The 24,098-nt window shown below is 36.8% G+C and overlaps 1 protein-coding gene across 1 annotated transcript in view; it reads left to right on the top strand.

Moving 5' to 3' along the window:
- Positions 1-12,450: 12,450 nt before the first annotated feature.
- The window catches only part of st8sia4 (ST8 alpha-N-acetyl-neuraminide alpha-2,8-sialyltransferase 4), a 30,954-nt gene continuing 19,306 nt past the window's right edge, over positions 12,451-24,098 (top strand). Inside the window, exons 1-2 of the mRNA XM_041233192.1 lie at positions 12,451-12,676; positions 22,937-23,068. Coding sequence (XP_041089126.1) covers positions 12,561-12,676; positions 22,937-23,068 — 248 coding nt within the window. The 5' untranslated portion in view covers positions 12,451-12,560. The remainder of the gene's footprint in view (positions 12,677-22,936; positions 23,069-24,098) is intronic.

Raw genomic sequence — 24,098 nt, 5'->3', positions numbered from 1 at the left:
AACACTGTCTCGTGCCTGATGCAAGCATGTCTGTTCCTGTAATTGTGAGCAGCAAACCCAAGGAAATCCTGTTACTGTGTCATTAAATGTATCCCACTGCCAAAGCAACTGTGACAGCCTAAAATAAACTACAATAATTTGCATTTTATGATGTTATGTTTCGGCTTCATTTTTAAGTGCTTATGCCTGCATTGTTACTCAGTTGAAAGCTATGTGCACTTACCCTTGACTGTATACAGTAAAATTTCACAAAAGTCACTTTACCAGTTCACATGGCAAGTAGCAACTTTACACATGTTAGTAACAACATTAGAAGTAAGGAGGTATGATTGATTGCTTGAAGTGTTGTCATAGCACAATTTGCATAGAAAATCCAAATTGTCATTCATGCTGTCAATCAAATAGTATTTGCACTTATCCATCCTTATATAAATGCTGAGGCCACTCCTAAGGCTGGTAACCCCCCTACAGGTGCAGAGTTTTCTGCATGATCCCCTGATAAGACCACATGCAAATTACTTATGGTTCTTTAAGGTAAGCATCGAATAACAAAGCTGATAGATGCCAGTCACCATGAGGTGCTTGTGTTCTGGGTAATTTTATCATAATGATGCAAACTACTGTGGAAACAAAATACAGTCACCTTGATGCAGGATATATCTATTGGAACATTTTCATGATTTGTATTTATCAATTTCCTATATTGGTAACATTCAATGTCCATAAATAGCCAATTTAGGCATTAACATGCTGGTAAATATATTGAAATACTTTGATAATGTGAAAAGGAATCAACACTGTCCTGGTGTAACATATAAGAAGGGTCTGTGGAGTCATGTGGGTTATAAGATCTCATAAACTGGTTTCAAATCCACTTTGATCATTTTGGGGAAACAAACCAAGATGAGGATTAACTTGTTTAACTTTAGGGTTGTGCAATTAAGGTTGCCACTATATAAATCATTAAACGAGACCCCATCAGCTTAAAAGATAACCGCATTTCGATTAAAAAAAAATAACCTATTTATGTTTAGGCACTATGCTAGTATGACCAGTGATTATTCTCATCTGGAGCATTGGTATGGTTCAGGATGCAGATGAATAAAGTAGCTCACCTATTTTTAAACCCTGTGCTGAGTCATACCTTTGGCTTGTGTTTCTTTCCTTCACCTTCCCTCTGCCACCTGTGCCACAGTGTCTTCCCTTTGGGGCCAGTGACTCTCACCACCTCCTTAGAGGTGTTGCTTTACACTTTATTATTCTTCACTCAGCATTAACACAAATTACAGTGCCATACTGTGAACTGAAAGTCTCAGCACAGAGTTCCCACCCACACATTTACCCACTTACTGTGTTTTTCTTACTCTTAGACCCTAATGTAATGAAGCCAAATACAAACTGATAAATTACAAATCAGTGCAATTTGGCAACCAGCTGGGAGATAGAGTGACTGTCTATAGAGCTCTAGTGTAAAATGAAAGTGTCAACATTTTAACATGTTTTTCTTTCTCAGTTTTACCTTACATTTTTTCCCAGATTTAAACAAAAAATGTCTATCTTTTTTTCAGATATCTTGTGAAAAACATTTAAATAATTGTTTAAATGTGTACTTTCAGATATAATTTATGAATCTGAAACTATTTAGCAAAGTTTCAAGATTTAAATCCAGGATGTGAAATAAACCAGAGAAAAAAGCTCCAATTTTTTAATTGTTTTTTTACAGTCGAGATTTACCTGACAAATGAAATCTTTGCCCTTCGCAAATAAATTTGTTTTTTGTTAAATAAATGTTTAGTTTCAAATAAATATATAAATTGACTGCTAAATCCAGACATACAGTTTTTCAGATTTATAACTCTCACTTTACAGCTGTAAAGTGTGACATACAGATAATAAGAGCCAACAGGCTTTTTGTTACATTAAAAACATAAAGGAACTTACCATATTCACTCCTTCATGGGTTACAGTGGAATTAATGTCAAATCAAAATGGCACAGTGGCCAAAACAAACAGACAAAATAATCAACAAACAAGTACCATGCTGGAGATAATTCGGCACAGGTAGCAACTGTATTTTATATACTTTGAGTTCTTTGTACGTTCCTCCTCTGAACAACCCAACTCCGGTCAACAAAAGCTGCTGGTTTTTATATCGTGGTCGAGGATTAACCTGCTATTAATTACCTTGTTTATCCCACTGCCATATGCTACACAGTATTTCTCATACACATGGTCGACAGCCAATTTGTCAATAAATCATTAGCTGCCAACCACGTATTCTCACGACTTTAGCTGGATTGGGAATTATTTATTTTTATTTTTATTTTTATTCAGTAGTTGCCAATTTTTTTATTTTATTCGTTTCTCCCAATTTATTATGATTTAGACTCAGCACACCGCTACCACCCCTGCACTGACTCGGAGGCGGTGAAGATGAACACACGCTGTCCTCCAAAGTGTCTGCCGTCAGCCGACCGCTTCTTTACATACTGCAGCGTTGCAGGACAATGCAGCTCTGGGCAGCTTACAAGCAAGCCCACAGACACCCGGTAGACTACAGAGGTCACTGGTGCTTGGTGAGCCGAGGACACCCTGGCCAACCTAAGCTCCCCCCCCCCACCCCCCCCCCCCCCCCCCCCCCCCCCGGGCTGCATAAAACGCATCTGCACCGAGAATCAATTGCTAATCAGTCATTCACTTGAATCTTGGCACTTGAACGAATTGTGCACTCCCTGTTCCCCCATACAAATACCAACTTTAATCTGCATGTGAAGTGATTGTGCAATCACCGTGCCTAAATACAAAAATACATTTAACAGCACCTGTGCTACAAAACCCACACTCCGTGCACCACAACAATAATACATATAACAGACAACATAAAATATGCACAGGAGCGGAGTATCCCGCCACACCTTATAGTTAGACTTCACATTTGTGCGAGACATTTTTTTTTTGTTGTTGTTTAACATTTTTTTATTTTTATTTTTCGTCTATTGTCTGAAGGATGCATTTTTTCATAATATCACTCTGTTCCTTGAACAGCACAATTCCTGTTAGCTCAGTCAACACCAACTTGCTCTGATGGGAGGGTTGGCTTTGAAGAAGATTGGCAGTTGATATAATGGCTTCCACAGATTCCTTACAGATGGATGACTTAGACCAGCCCTGAGAAATAAACAAATGCTTAAGATAAAAATAACTGAGTTATGTTTATTCCATGGTGAAATAGCCAAAAGAAAAAAGGCTAGCAGCTGGCATTTCTGCTGCACATCTTTCTTTAAGAAGTAAGAGTGTTAGAATTCAATATTCAATGGTGGAAAAAAAAACATCTCACCCAATCCAGTTTTTTGTAACTACATCATCCTGCAGATGATATCGGCATCATTTTCCATTACATTCATTTTAGGTCTGTGAATGACATCCTTCAAAATTACTTTCCTACAAGGTTCCTACAAGATGGAAAACCAATAAGGGGCAAAATATTATATAGGGAGGAGCTGAGAAAAAAATGGTGTAAAAAGTTTTGTTTTTACAGTAATTTGTATTGTTTTACAAATGCTGTATTCATAATAGATGCAAAAGTCAGTCATGACAATGGCTCTTTGCATCTTTTCCTTGAACTTATCTCAGTGCTTAAAGGAAAGCGTTATGAAGACTGGTTTAACAAACTGAATTTATTTAGCTTAGAACAAAGAATAATTGGGGGGGGCTTGACTGAAGTCTTTTAAATCTTTAAAGTTTGTTAAGGGGTTATTAAAAGGAGTCAAAAGTACATTTTCTAATTTTTATAATTTTCTAAACTGAGTAAATTTATACAGTACTTTAGTCAATTTGAGTACATTTAAAGTTACTAACTGATTTTCCGAGATTTAAGTAACTTTAATGAGTAAAGGTTAGCTTCTCCACTTGTTTCCCTTGATCTTCCTTACTGAGCACCGACTAACTGATTCACTGATACATTTAAGCACCTAACTGAATAGCCTGTGTTTTTACAAATGGGGTGGCCATCCTGGGGTTTGTGTTTTGCCTGTCTGTCTGTCTGTCTGTCTGTCGGCCTGTCTGTGCAGGAGTGGGAACTTGGAGCTTGGAACGATGAGGAAAACAGAGTGAAACAGAACAGTAAATGGAGTTTCCCGACAATAAGTATTGGGCTGATTGTGTGCCAGTGTTGGATAATGAATGTGAGAGGCTTAAGACATAGGCTATATTGTGATGCTGGTTTCTCTCTCTCTTTCTGTGTTCCCACCCCTGTATGGGCATGGTGTGTGTATTAGATTTTTAGACTGCTGTATTTTATTTTTATTACTGTTTCTACTATTTTATGAACATGTATATTCCCTCTATTCACTGGGTAACAGCGCTATTGCACTTACACTTTGTTAAATTCATGACTTGAATTAATATGAATCTTGTTGTTACCCATTCACAGTCTCACTACCTACTTACAGGTGAATAGATATCTTAAGTACCTTTAAAACAATGTGTTGCTGCTATTGGATTTCTTACAATAAACAAACTTTTACTGAATTTATGTGATTTTCTTGGCGACCTTGTTGCTGCAAATTTAGATCTGTTCTCTGAATTAAAAGAACCTGAAGGTATCCTAATTTGTTCTGTGCCTTATCACACTGAACTGGCACAGTCGCGCTGTGATCATTTATAATTTAAGTGTGCTATTTCTTACGCCCCCATTCTGGGGAGGCGTTACAAAGGCATAGCTTCAAATTTAAACATTTAGAACCGAATTTTAAGGAAATGTGTTAAAATGCAAATAGAATGGCAAAGTGCTTCCCGTTTGCACTGGATTGTGCCATCCGCATTATGTTGTGATTTTGAAGGTAGATGGAGCTGACCAATTAAGAAAAGAGTGGTGCTGCAGGATCACATTACCTGTGAGAGAGATGGCAGCCTAGAATTTTTTCTCCTCGACTCCCCTTCCACTTTTAGCTCTATGAGAAGGGTTTAATCCCTTGTTATATCTTTCTTTTATATACATATTGACACCTGAACTGTCTAAGAATGTCGACTCTAGGTTAGGGTTAGGGTTTAAAAAAGATGAAAAAAAGACTTCTGAATCTTCTCCCTCTAAGGGGGGGATAAAATAAGATTGATCCGGTCCTGTCCGCCATTAGTGAGGCCTGCAAGTCGTACACTCGCCAATATGTGAAACATGTGTTATCTCGGATTGAAAAAACGTCATCTGAGACTGTTGCTGTAATGGCCGCTTTGCGTACTGATTTCTCAGTTTTTCTCAGAAATTTAAGTCCCTTCAATCTGATTTTGCTACTCTTCGCAACCAAGTAGATAGAAACAAGAGGGCTAAAGTGATTCATGAGACCAAGATCGACTGGTTTGAAGCTAAGATGGAGGATCTGAAAGAAAGAAATTGACGCAATAACCTTCACCTGATTGGTTTGAAAGAGGGACCTGAGGGCACTGACCAGATCACTTCCATTGAGGTTCCCAACCCTGACTAGGATGGGCATTCAAATAATGCAGGCTCACTGTATTTACTCTGACCACGCCAAAACAAAAGACAGGCCCTGCACACTTCTATTCAATCTTTTAAGATACTCAGACCACCAAGCTATCCTTCAAGCAGCCAAGAAGGACACCTCTCATTCTGCGGCTAAGGAAGTCACGGCTCAGTGCCGCAAGGCTTTCTCTCGGTCTATCACTTTTGCCCATTCCCGTGTCCTACAGACGTTTCTAACCACAACTCTGAGGTTTACCGATTCCAGTACTCCAGTAGATTCCAGTAGATGATGCCAAAGCCTTCCTGGATTCTATCGGTCTCCTGGAACCATCTCAGGCCTCCGGTTTTCTCCCTCTCCTGCTGGTGATTTACAACCTGATGCGATGAAAAAGGTTGGCTATGCTGCGTAACGTCTCGGTCTCGGCTGATCATCCCACTGGTCCTCGGATCCTTTCACTCGGCTGAAATCTGCTGACAACATCGGAGGGCATCTATTGCTGTTATCAGATCGTCACTACTAATTTGGACAGTTCTGGACTTCAATCATTATTATTTTGATTATTTTTTATTTCTTATTTTTATTTTTGATTATTAAATGAAGAGGAAAGGAAAAAGTTACATTGGCTGTGCTTTATTGAGCTCATAAACGTGGACGTTTAATTTTCACGACACAACGCTGGGGTAAATATATTGTTTCTTTGAATATTTTGCTCTAAATTATATGGGCTACTTGTTCCATGGGATTTCTACAGTTTGTTTTGTGAAGGGAGGACGGGAACAGAGCTTTGTTTGCTCTGTCTACCAGAGTCACGGATAGATACTGTTTGAGATGCGGAGTTCTGGGTTTTTTATTTTCCAGTGCTATATATTTGTTTTTGTGGAGTGGTTCTTTTCTGTGGGAGGAGAATGTTGCTACTGGGAGCTACCTTATTGGGTGGGAAGGGAATGACCTCGAGAGGGTTAACACTGTACCAATTGTTTATATTCTTAAAGCCTTTTCTGTAACTGTTTTTTCACACGGTATTGTGTTCGTATTTTTCCGATTGTCAAGATTGTGTTCGATTCCCATGACTAGTATATCTGTCCTGTCCTGGAATGTGCAAGGCTTAAATTCTCCTATCAAACATTCAGCCTGTTTGGATATATTACTTAGAAAGAAAATAGATGTCGCCATGATACAGGAGTCTCACCTTAAGCAACAAGACGTCCCCAGATTTGCTAATAAGTATTTTTATGCAGTGGCCTCCTCTTCCTCTGATAATAAGACCAAGGGTACACTGGTAGTTTTGCATGGTAATCTGGTAAATCACAGCTCTAGGTTCTGGGGGGGATGAGACTGGGAGGATATCTTACCTGAAAGCTATTATTTTGTGGCAAAAAGGTGGCTTCTGTTTCAGTATACACCCCTACTATTTTTGACTCAGGCTTTTTTAATGCGCTGACCAATTAGTTATCTGAATTTTCTTTGGTTCTTGGTGCGGATGTGAATGCTGTCATGAACCACAGTTTAGATAGATCGACTACACAGCAAGGTAGCTCGCAGCGACTAGCATCATCTACACTACAGAAGTTTATCTCGGATTTGGGTATTGTTGATATTTGACATGTGATTAACCCATCAGCTAGAGGATACACATTTTTTCATCAATATATTTTCTAGGATTGACTTTCTTTTTTGCAATGAATTCTCTCTTTTCTATAGTATATAATGCTGAGATACTGCCCATGTCTCTGTCTGATGATAATGCAAATTATTGCAAATTTGTGCACTATATAATAATTTTCAAATAGCAGGGACAATACAAGCAGGCAAACAGTTTAACACCTACATTCATTACATAAATATTTAAAGTTACAGCTGTTATTATAAAAATAGCTTTGCTTATGACCGGTTGTTATAAGAACCACAAAGGGCATGTTAATGTCTTTCTCAAATGTGTTGTGATAATACTTTAATTCTTGTTTTTTTCTTTTCTTTTTTTTAAGCAGGGATACCAAGGAAGAGGAAAGATAGCATTGTGAATTATCTTCAAGAAAGTGAGCCCACATTTTGCATTCAGAGAATGAATGTGAACGAGGTGAAAAGAGAGGAAAAGGACAGAGACGCTAATTTGCAGTGCAAGCAAATGCTGTGCGGTGTTATGCAGGAAATTGCTTCTGCAATGTCCAGACAAACCACTCAGAAATTTTAATGTACCAAAGAACAGGATTTTTTTTTTATATTTATTTGTTTGTACTATTAAAAGCTTTGCTTTTATTGTACAATACTACATAAAATGCACAATGGTTTTGAAGAGTCAACCATTGCTTCGCATCAAATTATTTCCTTTTCAACATCAATTGCACTTTTTTGTTGAGATTTTCACCCCTGCCTTTTTGTATATTCATATACACATGTATATATGTCCTTCCACACTAGGGATACCATTGTTGGTACCCATGGTAATGGCAGCCACCAACCACTGCAACTGCCTGCGTGATTTAATTAAAAATGGACGCCTGAGTGGCGTTTTTAACCCACACAGTAACAAAACACCTCTGTTACAAGCATAACAAATATCTCCTTTTTTACAGATGACCAGTGAGATTTTGCCAGATATTTTTTTTATCAACAGGAATCAACCAGTGTCTTGAAATATAAGCACCCAGACTTAAAGCCCTAATTTATGTAATTATTTTCAACAAGAACACATAGTATTTAATTAATAGAGGGTTATCTGTGTACTAATCTCTGCTCCTTTTTACTATGAAAGTGTTACAAATTACAACAATGTTAGTATTTCACCTGTGTCACAAATGAGGTTTCCCTAGATCAATCAGGAGTTTAATTGAACATACAGACTTGTATAATACATTGAAACCTTGTTTTCATCGATTAAACATCGGAGAGCTGGAATGTTATTGTGAGGTTAGGATGAGTGCCCTCGCCAGGCTACCAGGCAGAGAAAGAAAACAGCAACCCAGTGCAAAATCAATAAGCACTTTATTCTTCCCACGATGGACATATCTGCAAGTGCTTACAAACAACAGAGAAAACTTGCTTCAGTGCAGCAGTTTCCACACAGAATGGATGCCCAATCGTGACTACCCTTATCCCACTGAAACTGCCACCCTCACTAAATGCAAAGTAAAAGCACAAACAATGAAAACACACTTTTGGCAACGTGCCATTTATCCCCCATGCTGATCTACATATCACTGGCATGCATAATTAATAAGAAACTAATAACTGATCCTCCGCACAAACCTGCAGTGTCTTTTTTCAACAGCAGAGGCTTCTAAGAGCATCCCCTGTTGGGTCAATGGGACAATTCCTGTATACTCCAGCATTTTCTGTTTTAAAAATGAATTGAAAGGGTGTTGATATAAAGAGTCACACCAGAAAGTGATGGGCAGAATGTCTACCTGCTTTTCAAACACAAGGAAGCTTACACTTCAGTAATTTGAGATAATAGGCCATATATAACATATGAATACACAAGATTCTGGTACTGTCATTTGTAGTTGCTGTCATAGAGGAGTGAATGGGTTGACCACCAACTGGGCAGAAAAGCTCAGTGGTAGAACAATTGCAGGGATTGCATTTGTGGCAAGGCGCTATGCTATATTTTCTATACGCATTTTCTAATTTTGAAACGGCTCTAAGGATCCAAGGGTAAAGTGTTTTCCTTACTTCCCAGCTACATTTCTTGTTTACTAAGTAACACACTTTGAAAAATACAGCAGCTGCGACTGAACTGGATATTAATATACAAAATGAGTACAGCAGTAAGATAAAATACATACATGAATATTTACGTAAAGTTTGACAGATGAATCTACTGTATTTTTGTCCTTGTCATTGTGCACTAAAAATGTTTTTCAATCTTACCACAAAAACACTGTGTGTTATATCCACATGCTATGGCTTGTCTAGATGATGTAGAGTGATCCATTTTCTGAACAAGTGAAAAACAAGCATGGATATGAATAAACCAGCTGAGGCCTCAAACAAAGCTTTGTATCTGCTCATAGTTAATTAACCATGCAATATGGGTTTCTAAAGCCAAGCCTTATTGCTTCATTGTGTTCCCCGTGTTCTATTCGTGGACTAGCATGTGTGGTTATACCTCAAGCCAAGCAACTAGTACGGCCTAATAACACAAGTGTGTGTGGGCCTGTGATTTTCCAGTTTGCATGCCACTGACAGGGAAAGGGAAGTACCAGCTGCTGCTACAGATAATGACAAATGCATGAAAAAATATAAGCATTTCATTTTTATGAACAGCAGATTCTCAAAATGTTATGCTCTGGTGATGAAATGAGAAATGAGTCCCTGTCTAGTACACACAAAAATGAATTTTGTTATGGAAATGCTACAACCATTTCATCAGCATGATATTTCTCCATATAACTTGATGTATGAAATGTCATTTTAGGTTCAAATGTATTTTCCTCGTTTCAAACAGGCTTGGGTGTGTTTTAAAACAATGTATCAATGCGCCACAAACTTGGTATTAAAATAAGCCTCTTTTTTATTCCCACAGTGCAGCACGGCACAGCATTGGTATACCTGTAAGCCACCAACAATACTGCAGAATGTAGGCTCCATTGGTGGACTGGTGACCCCAGTCCCAACCTTGCTTGGCTTCTGGGATCTGGTGTCAATGCTGCTGGTTTATTTTCAGAAGCTTGAAGGCTCTTCAAACTGGGGAAGTTATACAATTCGCAAAACAATTATTGCATTTTAAAATGCATTGTTGGCCAACATCTTAGAAAGTAAAATTAAAATGTTATATTTTCTAAGATGTTTAATAAGCAATATTAACTAGGATTCTCGACATTTTCAGATGTCAACCCTTGAGTAGCCAAAACAAACTGGTAATGAGTTTTCTCACAACAGCTGTGTGGGAAATATCTGGCTTATTCATAACTTTTATGGGAACACTATTTGAAATACAGGATTACCTGTTAGGAAATTTATCCCCCAGTGTTATATTTCCTGTTATTGTAAATCCACTGAATTGTTTTCAGCTCCCAGCCGCAGCCCCGGATTAAGTAACAGCACAGGCCTGTCTATAAGTTTGTCAGAGATCAATATAATCACTATTTTAATATAATGATGAAAAGGGTTAGTCAATTGAACTTAATTGGATTTAAAAAAACTGCTGAACAGTGGCACCATGTCTTAGTACTGTGAATATTCCTGCAGGAACCAAATGCACTGCATTCCTTCAGGCTATTTTTCAAATGGTTCAACTTTGTTTTCCAAAAGTATCAGCCCACACCTGTCAGTTATTTAGTTTATTTTAGGTTATTTATTATCTTAGTATGTTAAGAGAGCATTTGAGAATTGACAGGACTACTTGGGGCAGTTTAATTTATAGAAGGGGAGGGGGGTGTCTATCCCTCATGAAAGTCAATTTAAAATAAAATATGCATTTTAAACTGCTTAATGGTTTTAAATTGCGCAGGATAATGATCCAATGCTACAGTTACAAGATAAATAATATGGGTGGCCAAGGGTAGAGTGGGTGACACCATACAAATAATCATTATATATTTATTACAAAAACTATGTGACTGCAATATTCCTGATTTTATGACAAACTGCTCATTGCAATTATTGCTGAATCTGATGTCTCCATGCACTACTAATTCAATTGAACTGTAAACATTTCTGTTTAATATTTTGTGCTACTGCAATTTCATGGTCATAAATTATACGTGTGTGTGTTTTTGAAGGTATAACTGCAGTATACGAAAACGAAAATGAAATGTTTATATACACACAACTTTATATATTCCCTGTGACAAACAACATTTGCTATTATTTTTCTATTTTATACAAGGGCAATACTGATAGCATTGTGGCTAAATGTATATATGACAGGATCTCTAAGCAGTTCTGCTGTAGGAACAATAAGTGCATTAACCAAGGCCATAACGAAAGCTGTCAATCTATTGGGACTGTTGCGCTATTTCGGGTCTTGTTAAGAAATGTGAATTCAAACATGCAAATAAAACCTGGAATTCCCTGCTGAAAACTGGTGAAAACAGATGGACAGACATACAGCGATGGGATGATATGCTGTAAAAGATAACAAAAACACAGTGGGGTAACTTATTTAAACATCAACGTGCCAGTAAAACATCTCATCAGCTCATTGCTTTTGGATGGCAGGGTGGCACCTGCTTTTACATGAATTGAAATCAAAATGCTTTAACACCTTGTTAATATTCATTCCAACCTGTAAAATAAACAAATAAACTCCAGGACTTTTTAAATGTAATCTAAAACAGAAGTTAAGCTTTACATTAGAGAAAGATACAAGAATTAACAAATTATATGATTAATGACGAATCTTGTTCAAGCCTATCTAAAAATCCTATTTGATTTCGTGACTGTTTTTAGTTTTAGCGTGTGGCTGCGTGTAATCAGCAAGTACAGCACACGTCAACAGAAACCAAAAGAAAATATTTAGTCACGCTCGGTACTTTTCAACAGCGTGGCTCTGGTTTTCAATGCCATACGAATCACGATCACAAAACACACAGCCATGGTTTTCAAATTTTGTCCTGTGTCTGCACTTTACAATGAGGCTGCATTAATATCTTCTATTAAACGCCCCTCTTCCTCCTGAATATCGCTTCCCTCTGTATGTGTTTGGAGCCAATAATCTCGTTTTTATCAATTTATCAATTATTTATCAATTTCTCAATTGTAGCCCCGAAGGCTACCATGGGTGTCTCCTGCTTGTTACAGTAGCTTTTTGTTTTCTATTTCTGATATCTTCGGCAGCGTGTTGTCTCAAACGACTGAGCGGGGACAAAACTTCAAATGATAAGCCACGCCCCTTTGCCTTCTTATTGCTCCTATCTTTAGACTTCTTACCATGGCTCTAATCTTAACCGTTTCATTGGACCGTGTAGTTTTCCATCACAGAGCGGGGTTACTGTTTCAGGGTAAAGTAAATGTGCAGGCACTGGCAGCTAGGACTGATTGCAGTTAGCAGGGTGGAATCTGGCTAATTATTTTGAATTTGAAATTAAGGAAAACAAGGAAAAGCAGTCTAAGGATTTAACTGAATACTGTTCAAAAATGCGTCCTGCACGGAAATGGTGGACTATTTGCACGATAAGCATCCTTCTGATTGTCTATAATAAGACAAAAGAAATATCAAGAACTGAAGAGCACCAGGAAGCGCAACTCATAGGGTATGATCTATTTTGTTCTATTTGAATAACACTCAAACAATAAGACACAGTCATGCAAAATCTTTGAAATTTTGCATACTCACTAGGAGTTTTATCATTTTTTCACCCTCTAAATGATTAAACATTTTAACATTAAGGAGCCAAACATTTAATATATATATATATATATATATATATATATATATATATATATATATATATATATATATATATATATATATATATGGTGTGTGTGTGTGTGTGTGTGTGTGTGTGTGTGTTATTTAGCTGAGATTTAAATCAAATGTTTTCTTTCCAAAAGCTGCATTTGCTATACAAGGCATAGACTTTTCAAAAATTGAATAAATAAATAAAAAAAAAATGACTAAAACACGTTGAATCGTGTTATTGTTGTGCCAGTGTTACACAGATATATTGATCATTGAGCATTTTCATTTAGGTTATGCACATGCCTTTGTTTGCCGAGCATTTGCGTTACAATGCCTACGAGAGTTTGAGCATTTCAATTGTAATGGATATTTGAGACAGCTGGGCTCAGTTTATTTGTTTACGGATGTATTTGCTCATAAGGTATATTTAACTTAAGTGTTTAACTCTTGAACAATATATCTTTATAACGCAGATGTCTATTTTGTAACCCTCCCTACTTTTTATATATATAATATATTATCTATTCTATAGATATATATATTATATATATTATATAATATATATATATATATATTATCGTCAGTGGCAGATGGTGGCCAAAAAAAAAAGGCAGAGGGCTTGGGGTCCAGTAGTATCATAACATTAATTGTATTGCGACTGACTTCTTATTCTCTATTATTATTATTATTATTATTATTATTATTATTATTATTATTATTATTATTATTATTATTATTCATAATAATAATAATTCATTTACTTGGCCGACACCTTTACCCAAGATGACTTATAGGTGTTACAGGGCAGAACTGTACAGGTTTACAATGCAAGATTAATATCTAAATGCAGTGTAGTTTATAGTGTGCAAATAATAATACTAAAATACAATATGAGCTAGGATTCAACAAGCTATATCAACAGTGTCATATTAATAGTGCAAGGACAGTGCATCGGCGGAGGATCCTGTAACGTGGTGCGTAGGTCAGGTGAAGTCCAGTGCATAGGGGTAGATCAAGAGATCTACAAGAGCAGTCTAATCAAGTTTTACCCCAATTCAGCTGTTAACCGCATTTTCTTCACTAGCCAATAGAGAAAACAGTAGCCCAACATAGTTTATTCTAATATAGTTAACTGTTACACACTGCCAGCGTATGTGTAAAAAGGCAATGTATACATATGTAAACATAAATATATAGAATTTAGATTTCAAGGCCACGTCACTAACTATTTTCTAAACAAAGTTGCTCAGGGAGGAGAAAGGCAGAAACAAAAAATCAAACACATCCTATCGACTTAATTTTCGAAACTCAAATAAATGACCAACAAAATAATTACAGTGGAGCGTCTCACACACGACAGTCACAATTTAAAACGCGTTATATATCTTAATAGTTGCTGCCCTGTGCGTTCTCATTTACTGAAGAAATTTGGCATCTTGTTCGTGAGACAAGAGTCAATATCAGGATTCATGTTTTGTGCTGAAACGATCTTTAGCACGGAGTGTAGTTGCTTGTCATTCAGGCGAGATCTTTGAGTGGATTTATTAATCTTCATCAGTAAAAATAGCTGTTCACAGAAGTACGTACCGCCAAACATTGACTTGACCTGTGCAGCCTGAATGCGGAGCTGGAGGAATGTGGCTGGAAGGAACGGGTAAAACTGCTCAGCCGAGACAGAATCAAACTTAGCCTTCAGTGCGCTATTGCACTGCAATTCAATAAATTCCACCTGGATGTCTTCTGGCGCAGTTTCCACATCTACGCCAAATGTCTTTGAAAAAAGCTACAACTGGAACTGCTACTACGAAAATCTGAAAAACGGTGCTCAAATTCCACACGCAAAAATGTTTAATTTTGCAGCAAACGCACCTCCAGGAAAAGTAAAATCCGCCGTAGAATCACATACAGTTTGGCACGTTAGGGAATGGGAAAGGTTCCCTTGCTGCTTGTGTTTTTCCCACACGTGTAACTTTAGCTGAAGTGCATTAACACCGTCATACATTTCAGTTATGACTTGTTTACAGCCTTGCTGTTTCACATTTAAATTGTTGAGCTCTTCGGTTATATCGCAGATAAATCCCAAATCACACAACCACTTTGCATCTGAAAGCTGTCTAATTCCTTTCCCTTTATTATGCATGAAAATTTATATTTATTGACGCAATTCAAAGAGCCTTGTAAGGAACTTCGGTATGGTGCGGCAAATCACTATATTGAGCATTAAGCTCGTCAAGTAACTTTTGGAATTGCCGATGATTCACACCTTTACAAATTGATCGTTTTCACAACTGTCACCATTATGTGATCCATTTTCAGCACCTTCCCACACAGCGCTTGCTGGTGTAGAATACAGTGGTACGTTATAAGTGTCGTTGGACAATTCACGCCCTGTAGTTTTTTTTTTCTCTCCAAAGCAGCAAGCCAATTTCTTTCATAACACATTGGAGGCGCTCCGTCTTTTCTTGTGACTCCAACTAATTTCACCCACTGTAATTTCATGTTGGTCGCACACTTCTCAACTGTTGAAATATATCGTTTGCTGTGGTAGTGAGGCGCATAGTTGCAACATCCAAAAGCTCTTGGGTAATACTGAAGTCTGCATAAACACCTAACCCGGATAAAAATAGATAACACACCGATATCAGTAATATCTGTGTTCTCTTCAACAACAAGAGAAAAGGCTACGAAATCGCTTGCATTTCAGTGAGCTTTCTTGAAGATCGGTAGCCAGGTCATCCACCCTTTCATCCACGGTATTTCTTGAAAGACTGACAATGGAAAACACACGCTTTTTCTCAGGACATACTATTTCTGTGACTTTGCACATGCAGTTTTACAAAAGCACCTTCAGAAAGGTGCTTTGACAGCTTTGCGATTAGCTCACCGCAATACTTCCCTTACATACCAAGCAAATGGGGTTTTCTTGCTGCGCTACAAATAAATATTCAAACTCCCACCATTTCTGAAACAATCTGCCTTCCTTATCGATCTTTCTTTTCTTGGACATTTTGAGAGTTATATTGTCGTTCTTGACGGTCAGTAGGCTACAGTGTCTAACGGAAAATACGCCTTAAGCACCAAGTACGAGATATGATTGGCTGTCTCTCGCTGTCTTCTGTTTGTTTAGCTCTGAGCTTCCCGCTACTTTTCTGATGTCTGATGGGATTTGGGGTTCTTACATGTAATAACCCAATAGACTCAAACTGAGTATTTTACCCAACCCTGGTCCCACCATTATAATGGATTTCTTCTTGTGGTCAAAATCTCATTCCACTACTCATAATCGCACATACTCAGTAAAGCAGCAATTCAGCAGTGAGCAGGAGCCATGGTTTGAGTTGCTCCTCCAATTAAAACCAGGAATCAGACTACATTATCTGCCGTTGGTAGTACTGTAGTTATAGCATCAAGTTTGTTACGAAGGTTTGTCTCTGTTGAAAAAAAAAAAAAAAACTTCTCGTGAGGCGGTAAATAAGTGCAAGGTATTTCTGTCATTTCTAGCAAATACGAACGTCAGATTTTTGTATATGACTACACGTCGTTCGAATTTTTGGTATTTTTATTTTTCACTGAAATGTTCAGTAGGCACTGCCTCCCTTGCATCCTATATGGAGCATCCACTGATATATAATATCCTAACGGCAAATATATATATATATATATATATATATATATATATATATATATATATATATATATATATATATATATATATTTGCCGTATATATATATATATATATATATATATATATATATATATATATATATATATATATATATATATATATATATATATAATATATTTTAAAGAAAAACAAATTAAGATGCTGCGAGGAAACTACAAGAGTGCAGAATAGATGTCTACTATGGAATCATGACTATAAATACATTTACCTATTCATTGTGTAATGGCTTTATTGCGTTTTCTTGTCTGAGATGCTTTAACCACTGTCCTGTGGCTCAGCCTGATCACATTTTTTTTTTAACCATAATCTCAGTCGCAGGTGTTACACTTAGGTTCTTGGGTGTCCAGAGGATCAACATTAGATTTAAAGGTCATTATTTGTGTTTGATTCCAAATGTCAAAGAATGCATCATTATACTGTAATATTTGAAAAGTAACTACTACATATTAGAATATTAATGACATGTAGTATATATTTATTACTTAAAGAAGACATGCTATCTTCTTTTAAAACATAAACATAAAAATAAGAGTTACCGTGAGTGCAGATTTATGTTTTTTTTTTTTTTTTTTGTCTCAGATTTTTTAACCTACACTAAATAACTTTAAAATATTGTAATAGAAAAGCCTTTGGATATGATTTTAACACAGAGCTAATTAGTATTACGATAAATGTGTTTTCCAGCCTGTGACTTAAGCAGCGTATCCCCTTCTTTAGTTTCACTGTAACCTATATTCATAATAAAACCATGCTTGACAGGAAGAGGTACTATGAAACACAGGTATCAGTACGCAACATGAAAGGTAAATATATTTGGTCAACATCCTTATTTTTGTTTCCAAAAAGGAAGTTACATACTGACACACAAAACCACCATAGAACACAAAACACAAAATAGCCTTTTACAGAAGCATCTGGGTAGCCTTCTAAAAGTTTACCACTAAATTTTGCACAGTGATTTTGCAGTTTCTCCATGTTTTTCCAGTGGCTATACTATGCATTTTCCATACATTGCCATGGTCTGTAATGTTTTTGTAGTATGCTTTACCATACCCCTCAGGGTTTTACCATGCTTTCACTGTGTTTTAATACACTTGTATTAGAGGAAAAAAGTCTGCATCTCTAAATTGGAAACCTAATTTTCTTCAGTACAATATATCTAAAAACTGCACAAAGCGTGTACTTTTCAGTTTGCAGCTGCCACACATTGCTGTGAAAGGAATATACTTTGTGTTTTTAGGTTTAGTATCAACATGCTTGAACTGGCTCTTGCTGTAGTTACCAAAATATATCAGTGTAACTTGTCATTCACATTCACATAATGAGAGGCAGATAAAAAAATTGGTTGGTAAAAATGTGTCTGAGAGTTACTGAAGAAGTTGTTTTTCTGACTAGGGTGTGTTGTTGTTTTCATATGTATTAAAAGACACACACACACACACATCTATCTATCTATCTATCTATCTATCTATCTATCTCTCTCTCTCTCTCTCTCTCTCTCTCTCTCTCTCTCTCTCTCTCTCTCTATATATATATATATATATATATATATATATATATATAGATAGATAGATAGATAGATAGATAGATAGATAGATAGATAGATAGATAGATAGATAGATAGATAGATAGAATATACACACACAGTATATATGCACAGTAGGGGAGAGAAGAAGAAAGTGTAGTCCTGGTGAGTGGAGGGACTACATTCCCCAGAAGGCCACTGGGCTGAACAGCCTATAATTTCTAATTGTTTATTCAGTGTTGATTGTTATGACCAGCTGGCAATCATTGAAAATTAGAGCTAGCTACAGAGAATAAAAAGATAGCAGCCAGTCTGTTCTGGGCTGTTGCAGAGAGAGAAGTCTGGTTGTGTAAAGACTGTGCTTGTGAAGTGTATGTTTGAAACAGGTAAGCAGAGTAGCTGCCAGTTTGAGTGGAAGGTTCCAGAAAGAAAAAAAAAAGTTTAATTAGTTCTCTGAACGGAGTTAAGTTTGTTTTTGCTGTGTTTTGTAAAAAAAATAGTGCAATCGCGCTGTTAAAACAATTCTTGTGTGTAGGGTCAGTGTTTATATGCTGGAAAAGAAACCGAGAGAGTGTAAATCTCTCTCTCTCTCTCTCTCTCTCTCTCTCTCTCTAGAGATAGATTATTTTAAAGTGTGCTAAAAATGGGGCATTACTAGAAGTTGTGTACACATCTGGTAATTGACTGACGTACAGGAAGATGTGAGCTTGGGTGATGTATTAGTTGTGCTGATGGTGGTGCTGTGTGGTCAGAAGCAAGCCACACAGACGCAGTAGTTTCAGTCTTTTTTGTGTGTATTGCAAGCAGTATGTATACACAGGAAAGCACATGCATAGTATTGCCTTGAAAAATTCTTGAGGGTGTCTTTAGTTTGCAAAGAGATGTTTATTAAATATAAATAAAATGAACACTTGCTGCATGCAATTCACCATTTAAACTATAGCCACAATTCCTGCAGAAATTCATATTTGCATATTTATACCACACTTTATTATTCACATTACAAATTCTGGATTGAAAATGTTAAACTCAAAACTGAATTACATTTGACAAGATAACAATTTCAATTCATGCTATTTATTCAATTGCACAGTACTCTTTTTATTAACTGAATGAGCTATTTGAGGACTGTTTGGTCAGATTATATTTGAATACTGCAGTTAGATAACATGTTCCATGAGGTTTCAGAGCTAATCGTACATATAAGGTATCTGCACTTAGACCTGCTTAAGTTTGCACAAAAAAATAAGTGAAGTTTGGTTTCAGAATTTTTTTTTTTTTTTTTTTTTTTTTTAAAAAAGGCATCCTTTAATTGAAGAGTGAAACTGAGATTCACTATTCAAGCACATCCCTGTTCTATAATACACAGCAGTGGGAACAATATTTCTCCAGCCTGCCAATCACTTTGTCAGTTGCTATCAAGTGACAATACAAAGCTGCCTGTTTTCTTCACTCACAATCTAGGCTTTCCCGTATGATTACAAATTTACAACTACCCAGTGCTATTACATTCCCATCACTGCTCTCAAAAAGCAGCACAGAAAATTGATTCATCTTGATTTAGGAAGTGAAAAGACTGTTTTGCCCACAGTTGACTCCAACCAAATTGTAGTGGACAACATTGTCAGCAAGTTTTACTAATGGACATTTGTTAAGGTTTTTAAAATGAGCATCAACAATAGACAAAGATACAGATGTTCAAGTAAAATAAGCAGATGGTTCTCATCAGAACCATCTCAAGGTACATCACACTGTAATGGGCATTATGTTACCGGGGTGGTATCTGCTGAGAGACGAGAAGGATGCAGAGGGTTGGAAGTCAAAACTCCACTCAGGTGTCCAGGTTTTATTTGTTTACAAGGGGTTGCAGTGGTTGGTGGCTGCCACTAGAGTACCAGCAATGGTACCCCTACTATAGGGGGATATATACCCATAGCTACATGGGGGGGGGGGACAAAACAAACACTACAAAAACAACTAGAAAATAAAGTGTCCAAGCTTGGGTTGTGTGCTACTCCCACTATACAGGGAGGTCCTGCACCGTGAATATTCTCCCTAGCACAAGCTAAATAAATGCTCCTGGGATTAAACCACACAGGGGCGAAGTTCTTCTCCTTTAGGCTTGCAGATGAAACCACCAAACATAGAACCAGGGGCTGGCTTTCCAGACCCTTTTTAAAGGCAGGTGGCCAGTGTTAAATGAACATCAATTATGCAATTGACACCTGGCCACCTGCTGCATGTTTCATTTCAATTTGTCAAGGGAGGGAAGTCTAACTTCCCAGCCCTGTCATATCTAGTCACACTTTGTTTTTCTCAAAATTCTGATACAAATTAAACACATTTTTAAACACAAGAAATGCTGCTCACAAAGGTAATATTTGCAAGATAGAACAACTGTTAAAATAGAAATACAGTAGTACAGGGGCTAGGATTGGCAAACACTAGATTAGCCCATGGGTTGTCGCTGACTGCTTTTATTTATTTATTTTTATTAATGTACATGTGCTATACAGCTGACAAAAGGAAGCACATATGACACCACATAAGTGAGCAAAAATATTGGTTTAGCAATAGCGTTTCACGAATAAAGTGTCCAGGGATTTAGGGAGACAGCAATGTCCATTATTAAATCAGCATTTTTTCAGACCTATTTGAATCCCTGAGGATGATAGAGACCATGATTATATGATATCAAACAATTTAGAAATGAAATACTAAGACAATGTAAACAGAACAGGTTCCAAGTCCTGTCTGGGCACATCTATACATAGCTATCTATACATTTCATTATTTTAAATAGTGATTATTATTGCTGGTGTAAAGTGGGAGAACTTGACAAAGAGATATTTAAAACAAGCTGAATCAACAAAGAAAAAAGATAAGTATGTGATTTTAAAGAGAATAGATTTTGGGTGTAGGGTGAAATGTACAATAAGACCATGTACATTGCACACTTGTGTTTGGCAGAACAACCACATAAATTCTATATTACCAATTGAAAAAAGGGTGAGTGCGTCAAATGCTATGTACAGTACACGGATCTACTGCGTTTAATAGAGTGTAAGTAGGAGGCTGTGTTATTCCAGGCCTTTTCTTTGTTCTAGATTGGTTAGGGGAATTCTCTCCAGAAAGACAGTGGTGTGTAATGAAATTCATAGTGCCACACAGATTACACTGAAAATTGTTTTAAAAAAAAAAAAAAATGCATAGAGCCCTGATGACAAAACAATCTGAATGAGATTAGTGTTAATTATGAAAAATTAGACTGAAAAAGAGAGGCGGTGGCAGTGATGAAGGTTGACTAAAAAAAACACCATACCTTAAAAGTACCTGGATATATATATTTTTTAGCCAATAGGATTAACACACAAGCAGTGCGCTTCATTAAACAATAATTTCAGCCTTGATATTATTTTATTTATAAAATCGAATTGGCATAAATGTTACATTTTTTAAAGCCTGGGGACCTCTATGTGTCTGTTAGACAGCATGTTTTGATTACACTGATAGCCATTTTAAATCATATTGTATAGGTTTCTTTGGGAAACCCTGCAGGAAAACAATTTATTTGATGCTGTTTGATAGAAAGGGGCTCCTGAAAGAAGCAAAGGGATAATGAATACAGTTTAGTTTCCAAAGCAACAAAGACTCCATTTTCATTTATACAATTTCAACACCACCTGCGAATAACAGGAGCATAGAGTAGCATACAACATTTACCCAGGGTTGCTATTGATAGGACAGGAGAACCTTACAGAATAAAAACTGTTCACACAGTCAGGGGAGCGCAGGTTCACATCCTGGCTGTGCAACGCAGTTGGCCTATGCTTTGGGAATTCAGGAGGGAGCGTTGCATTGGCTCTGGCACTCCCGTGGGTTAGGAATGCAAACCCGGCAGGCTGTTTCTCCCCATCCCGCTACAGAGGACCCTACCAGCCAGCGGGAAAATTTGTGGCTTGACTTGAAGATTGCTGTCCATCAATGCTCCCCAAGGAACTTGACAGAGCTTGAACAGTTTTGTAAAGAAGAATGGTCAAATATTGTCAAATCTAGGTGTGCAAAGTTTGTAGAGACCTATCCCAACAGACTCACAGCTGTAATTGCTGCCAAAGGTATTTCCACCAAGTATTAACTCAGGGGGGTGGAGACTTATTCATTTATGATCTTTCAGTTTTGTATTTTTAATATATAATTTTTTTCTCAACAAAAACTTTTTTTCCCCTTAACAGTGTAGAGTATGGTGTGTAGATAAGTGGGGAAAAAAATATCCTCATTTAAATGCATGAAACTCTGAGGCACTGACACAACAAAATGTGAAAAAAGTTCAAGGGGGTGTAGACTTATATATAATCTATTTGTGGAGGTAAAAAGGAAAATGGAGAACATACAGTACAGACAAGTACAAAAATGAAATGCAACAGCATACAAGATGCTGCATATTTCATATCGATTTTGTTAAGAAATGGGAGGACATTAATAGTAGTTAAAGTATGCCGGGCAGCTCATGAAGTCTGATTTTTAATCAGTAGCTGCTATATTGCAAAACCTTTTATATAGTACTTGTGACAGATGGTGCAAGTGATGGCACAGCTGGGAACACCTCGTGTCATTAAAGATTGGTTCACAGAACGTTGAAAACAAGATTGAGAGCAGTAATGTATTTATATGTCTGAAAAATATTAGTACATAAAAACAATTTGGCCTTTCTGTGTCCCAATTTATAGACCACTTATTGTTTTTTTGTGACTGTTGTTTGTCTGGAGGAAGAACATAATACAATTCCAGATTGGGTGTTTTGTTTTATAACATTGGAAAAGTGAAACATTCATTGCTGTTTAATATATAGGCTTACCGCATGTATTCCTTTTAATTTATTTTTCTTTTTTCTGCATTTCAGTAATGGCGACCTCAGTTCAACTAGACTAATGGTCAATAGTTCTGATAAAATCAGTGGGAGGGGAAGACCTGCACTCTTCCAGCATTCAGCTGAAGGCTGGAAAATTAATTCTTCCTTGGTATTGGAGATAAGGTAAGCTTTATTTTTTTTAATTGATGAGAATTGTAACAAAAGACTCACATTTCCTTTAATAAAGTGCATACAATATTGGTACAGAATTACTCTAAAACTAATTAACACATACAAAAAAGTCCTCTCTAGCCTAATTAGATGAGACAAAACATGTGTTAAAGTATGTCCCAAAACAGGAATCTGTTCTTACTGTGTTTGTGCTATGCTGTACATTGGTATCATGACTGGAATTCAGGCCCCTAAAAATTAAGAGATTTCTAAACAACACTACCATACTTAAGTGCATATTTATTGGTTTGTTTTTCATCTGTCACAGGTGTACTCAAACAGCATTTCTGGTGTAAATGAGTGGAGCTCTCTTTTCACTCATATCACTTCAGTAGGGTATAGTTAAACCACTACATAACTGTAGCTTAAACTTTCCTTTTACTGTGCTTTAGGCCGTGGTCTGACAGTGCTTTATAAAAGCATGCTGCGCACATTTTATAAACACAAGCCTTTTATTTCGTGTTCACTAGAGAGCTTGGCCCCGCACTTTAACACTTCTTGTGCATTTGCACTCCTCCAGAGTTAGGGAGGAAAGTAAGCTGAGGGATGTTTTCCTCCTTGCTTTTCAGTTACAAATATAAGCCAGGTGCTCGACCAATCCAGGCAGGAACACTCCTTACTTTAAGCTAGGCACTTATGTCCAGGGTTCAATTGCTTGGTAACATTGGTTGTTTACTGTAAGTTGATGGGTTTCAAAAGATAACATTTGAATTAGGAATTTCTTACTGGTATAAAAATTGAGAAAAGAAGTATCAAAGAAAAAACATTAGTGTTTTTGTGTGTTATTAAGTGCGGGACTGAGAAAAGACAATTATTACTATTTCATTTGCTGTAATTCTCTCATTCAAAGAAATGTAGACAGTGTTTTGAAAAGAAATTAAAGGCTTTTTAGGAATGTGAGCAGAGTGTTGTGCAAATCTGTGTGTGCGTGCATAAGCTGGAATGACACAACTGTTATACTGTCCTTCCTGTTGTATGTGAT

The sequence above is a fragment of the Polyodon spathula genome, chromosome 2 (genome assembly GCF_017654505.1).
Source record: "Polyodon spathula isolate WHYD16114869_AA chromosome 2, ASM1765450v1, whole genome shotgun sequence".
In the NCBI taxonomy this organism is placed as follows: domain Eukaryota; kingdom Metazoa; phylum Chordata; class Actinopteri; order Acipenseriformes; family Polyodontidae; genus Polyodon; species Polyodon spathula.
The sequence above is the reverse complement of the archived record's forward strand: the minus strand, read 5'-3'. Positions and strand labels throughout refer to the sequence as shown.